The sequence below is a fragment of the Chiloscyllium plagiosum genome, unplaced genomic scaffold (assembly GCF_037043375.1).
Source record: "Chiloscyllium plagiosum isolate Xiang-an unplaced genomic scaffold, Cpla_swu_hap1 HiC_scaffold_41, whole genome shotgun sequence".
In the NCBI taxonomy this organism is placed as follows: Eukaryota; Metazoa; Chordata; class Chondrichthyes; order Orectolobiformes; family Hemiscylliidae; genus Chiloscyllium; species Chiloscyllium plagiosum.
In genome coordinates this window covers 41,696,710-41,701,709 of record NW_028270179.1, presented here as the reverse complement: position 1 = coordinate 41,701,709, position 5,000 = coordinate 41,696,710, and the positions used below count along the sequence as shown (strand labels likewise).

The following is a 5,000-nucleotide window of genomic DNA, read 5'->3' as shown; positions in this document are numbered from 1 at the left end:
TCCCGGGAAATGGCATGACGAAGCATCGAGCGTGTGCGAGAAGGTGGTCCATGAAAGGAGAACATATCGCTTTCGACATTTGAACTTTCTGATAAGAGATATATAGAGCACGGTCAGATGCATAGTCACTGAACATCCTGTGTTACTGACTGTATCCCTACTGATGTTAATCCAGCTCCCTCACACTGTCACTCAGTAACCCCTCTCCCCCCCAGCGCCCTGTGTTACTGACTGTATCCCTACTGATGTTAATCCAGCTCCCTCACACTGTCACTCAGTAACCCCTCTCCCTCCCAGCGCCCTGTGTTACTGACTGTATCCCTACTGATGTTAATCCAGCTCCCTCACACTGTCACTCAGTAACCCCTCTCCCCCCCAGTGCCCTGTGTTACTGACTGTATCCCTACTGATGTTAATCCAGCTCCCTCACACTGTCACTCAGTAACCCCTCTCCCCCCAGCGCCCTGTGTTACTGACTGTATCCCTACTGATGTTAATCCAGCTCCCTCACACTGTCACTCAGTAACCCCTCTCCCCCCAGCGCCCTGTGTTACTGACTGTATCCCTACTGATGTTAATCCAGCTCCCACACACTGTCACTCAGTCACCCCTCTCCCTCCCAGCGCCCTGTGTTACTGACTGTATCCCTACTGATGTTAATCCAGCTCCCTCACACTGTCACTCAGTAACCCCTCTCCCCCCCAGCGCCCTGTGTTACTGACTGTATCCCTACTGATGTTAATCCAGCTCCCTCACACTGTCACTCAGTAACCCCTCTCCCTCCCAGCGCCCTGTGTTACTGACTGTATCCCTACTGATGTTAATCCAGCTCCCTCACACTGTCACTCAGTAACCCCTCTCCCCCCCAGTGCCCTGTGTTACTGACTGTATCCCTACTGATGTTAATCCAGCTCCCTCACACTGTCACTCAGTAACCCCTCTCCCCCCAGCGCCCTGTGTTACTGACTGTATCTCTACTGATGTTAATCCAGCTCCCTCACACTGTCACTCAGTAACCCCTCTCCCCCCCAGCGCCCTGTGTTACTGACTGTATCCCTACTGATGTTAATCCAGCTCCCTCACACTGTCACTCAGTAACCCCTCTCCCTCCCAGTACCCTGTGTTACTGACTGTATCCCTACTGATGTTAATCCAGCTCCCTCACACTGTCACTCAGTAACCCCTCTCCCCCCCAGCGCCCTGTGTTACTGACTGTATCCCTACTGATGTTAATCCAGCTCCCTCACACTGTCACTCAGTAACCCCTCTCCCCCCCAGCGCCCTGTGTTACTGACTGTATCCCTACTGATGTTAATCCAGCTCCCTCACACTGTCACTCAGTAACCCCTCTCCCCCCCAGCGCCCTGTGTTACTGACTGTATCCCTACTGATGTTAATCCAGCTCCCTCACACTGTCACTCAGTAACCCCTCTCCCCCCCAGCGCCCTGTGTTACTGACTGTATCCCTACTGATGATAATCCAGCTCCCTCACACTGTCACTCAGTAACCCCTCTCCCCCCCAGCGCCCTGTGTTACTGACTGTATCCCTACTGATGTTAATCCAGCTCCCTCACACTGTCACTCAGTAACCCCTCTCCCTCCCCAGCGCCCTGTGTTACTGACTGTATCCCGACTGATGTTAATCCAGTTCCCTCACACTGTCACTCAGTAAACCCTCTCCCCCCCAGCGCCCTGTGTTACTGACTGTATCCCTACTGATGTTAATCCAGCTCCCTCACACTGTCACTCAGTAACCCCTCTCCCTCCCCGAGCGCCCTGTGTTACTGATTGTATCCCTACTGATGTTAATCCAGCTCCCTCACACTGTCACTCAGTAACCCCTCTCCCCCCCCCCCAGGGCCCTGTGTTACTGACTGTATCCCTACTGATGTTAATCCAGCTCCCTCACACTGTCACTCAGTAACCTCTCTCCCCCCCAGTGCCCTGTGTTACTGACTGTATCCCTACTGATGTTAATCCAGCTCCCTCACACTGTCACTCAGTAACCCCTCTCCCCCCCAGGGCCCTGTGTTACTGACTGTATCCCGACTGATGTTAATCCAGCTCCCTCACACTGTCACTCAATAACCCCTCTCCACCCCCCCCAGGGCCCTGTGTTACTGACTGTATCCCTACTGATGTTAATCCAGCTCCCTCACACTGTCACTCAGTAACCCCTCTCCCCCCCAGCGCCCTGTGTTACTGACTGTATCCCTACTGATGTTAATCCAGCTCCCTCACACTGTCACTCAGTAACCCCTCTCCCTCCCAGGTCCCTGTGTTACTGACTGTATCCCTACTGATGTTAATCCAGCTCCCTCACACTGTCACTCAGTAACCCCTCTCCCCCCCAGCGCCCTGTGTTACTGACTGTATCCCTACTGATGTTAATCCAGCTCCCTCACACTGTCACTCAGTAACCCCTCTCCCCCCCAGCGCCCTGTGTTACTGACTGTATCCCTACTGATGTTAATCCAGCTCCCTCACACTGTCACTCAGTAACCCCTCTCCCCCCCAGCGCCCTGTGTTACTGACTGTATCCCTACTGATGTTAATCCAGCTCCCTCACACTGTCACTCAGGAACCCCTCTCCCCCCCAGCGCCCTGTGTTACTGACTGTATCCCTACTGATGTTAATCCAGCTCCCTCACACTGTCACTCAGTAACCCCTCTCCCCCCCAGCGCCCTGTGTTACTGACTGTATCCCTACTGATGTTAATCCAGCTCCCTCACACTGTCACTCAGTAACCCCTCTCCCTCCCAGCGCCCTGTGTTACTGACTGTATCCCTACTGATGTTAATCCAGCTCCCTCACACTGTCACTCAGTAACCCCTCTCCCCCCAAGGGCCCTGTGTTACTGACTGTATCCCTACTGATGTTAATCCAGCTCCCTCACACTGTCACTCAGTAACCCCTCTCCCTCCCAGGGCCTGTGTTACTGACTGTATCCCTACTGATGATCATCCAGCTCCCTCACACTGTCACTCAGTAACCCCTCTCCCCCCCAGCGCCCTGTGTTACTGACTGTATCCCTACTGATGTTAATCCAGCTCCCTCACACTGTCACTCAGTAACCCCTCTCCCCCCCCCAGGGCCCTGTGTTACTGACTGTATCCTACTGATGTTAATCCAGCTCCCTCACACTGTCACTCAGTAACCCCTCTCCCCCCCACCCCCCCAGCGCCCTGTGTTACTGACTGTATCCTACTGATGTTAATCCAGCTCCCTCACACTGTCACTCAGTAACCCCTCTCCCTCCCCGAGCGCCCTGTGTTACTGACTGTCTCCCTACTGATGTTAATCCAGCTCCCTCACACTGTCACTCAGTAACCCCTCTCCCCCCCCCAGCGCCCTGTGTTACTGACTGTATCCTACTGATGTTAATCCAGCTCCCTCACACTGTCACTCAGTAACCCCTCTCCCCCCCCCAGCGCCCTGTGTTACTGACTGTAACTCTACTGATGTTAATCCAGCTCCCTCACACTGTCACTCAGTAACCCCTCTCTCCCCCAGCGACCTGTGTTACTGACTGTGTCCCTACTGATGTTAATCCAGTTCCCTCACACTGTCACTCAGTAACCCCTCTCCCTCCCCGAGCGCCCTGTGTTACTGACTGTATCCCTACTGATGTTAATCCAGCTCCCTCACACTGTCACTCAGGAACCCCTCTCCCCCCCAGCGCCCTGTGTTACTGACTGTATCCCTACTGATGTTAATCCAGCTCCCTCACACTGTCACTCAGTAACCCCTCTCCCCCCCAGCGCCCTGTGTTACTGACTGTATCCCTACTGATGTTAATCCAGCTCCCTCACACTGTCACTCAGTAACCCCTCTCCCCTCCCAGTGCCCTGTGTTACTGACTGTATCCCTACTGATGTTAATCCAGCTCCCTCACACTGTCACTCAGAAACCCCTCTCCCCCCCAGCGCCCTGTGTTACTGACTGTATCCCTACTGATGTTAATCCAGCTCCCTCACACTGTCACTCAGTAACCCCTCTCCCCCCCAGCGCCCTGTGTTACTGACTGTATCCCTACTGATGTTAATCCAGCTCCCTCACACTGTCACTCAGTAACCCCTCTCCCCCCCCCAGCGCCCTGTGTTACTGACTGTATCCCTACTGATGTTAATCCAGCTCCCTCACACTGTCACTCTGTAACCCCTCTCCCTCCCAGCGCCCTGTGTTACTGACTGTATCCCTACTGATGTTAATCCAGCTCCCTCACACTGTCACTCAGTCACCCCTCTCCCTCCCAGCGCCCTGTGTTACTGACTGTATCCCTACTGATGTTAATCCAGCTCCCTCACACTGTCACTCAGTAACCCCTCTCCCCCCCAGCACCCTGTGTTACTGACTGTATCCCTACTGATGTTAATCCAGCTCCCTCACACTGTCACTCAGTAACCCCTCTCCCTCCCAGGGCCCTGTGTTACTGACTGTATCTCTCCGTTTATCTGCCACAGTGTGATTACCTGAAGAACATTTTGAAGATGCTGTTTCCCTCCCTTTTCACCACGGTGTATTGATCCAAACCAATCCCTCACCACGACATCCACATGCTGCATGTGTGGGGGAGGGGAGAAAGAATATTGCATGATTGTGTTGGACCATACAACAGAGGCAAGAGTGGGGACTGGACCGCTGGGAAACGTGCCTGTAGATGTAGCACTGGGGTCGAACTAAATGGTGGAGAAACTGACTGGTTCTTTGCGTCGGATTTCACCCCAGCACGACATCAAAACTCAACAAGGTGGGGGGGACTGAGGTGAGTGTAGTGTCCAGCACTGAGGAGAAGCTGTTCAGCTGGATAACTCCACACAGACAAGGTGGATTATATCCCCGAGTTCTGAAGGAGATACCTGTGTGGGCTGTGCAGGCATTGATGGTGACCGTTTTGAGATCACCGGAGTCAGGGAACTCCAAAATGGTCAATGGGGACCAAGCCAGGGAAGGAGGCCGAAAAGACAGGAAATTACAGAGCGTGTGTAAGAGAGAGCG

At 53.8% G+C, this 5,000-nt stretch overlaps 1 protein-coding gene across 1 annotated transcript in view; it reads right to left on the bottom strand.

The window, feature by feature from the left end:
* LOC148138261 (RING finger protein 112-like) overlaps nucleotides 1–5,000 on the bottom strand; it is a 149,726-nt gene that overhangs the window by 85,653 nt on the left and 59,073 nt on the right. The window contains exons 5-6 of the mRNA XM_087981906.1: nucleotides 4,475–4,561; nucleotides 1–88 (exon numbers count right to left, since the gene is read on the bottom strand). The exon at nucleotides 1–88 is cut by the window's left edge and continues 36 nt beyond it. Coding sequence (XP_087838032.1) covers nucleotides 1–88; nucleotides 4,475–4,561 — 175 coding nt within the window. The remainder of the gene's footprint in view (nucleotides 89–4,474; nucleotides 4,562–5,000) is intronic.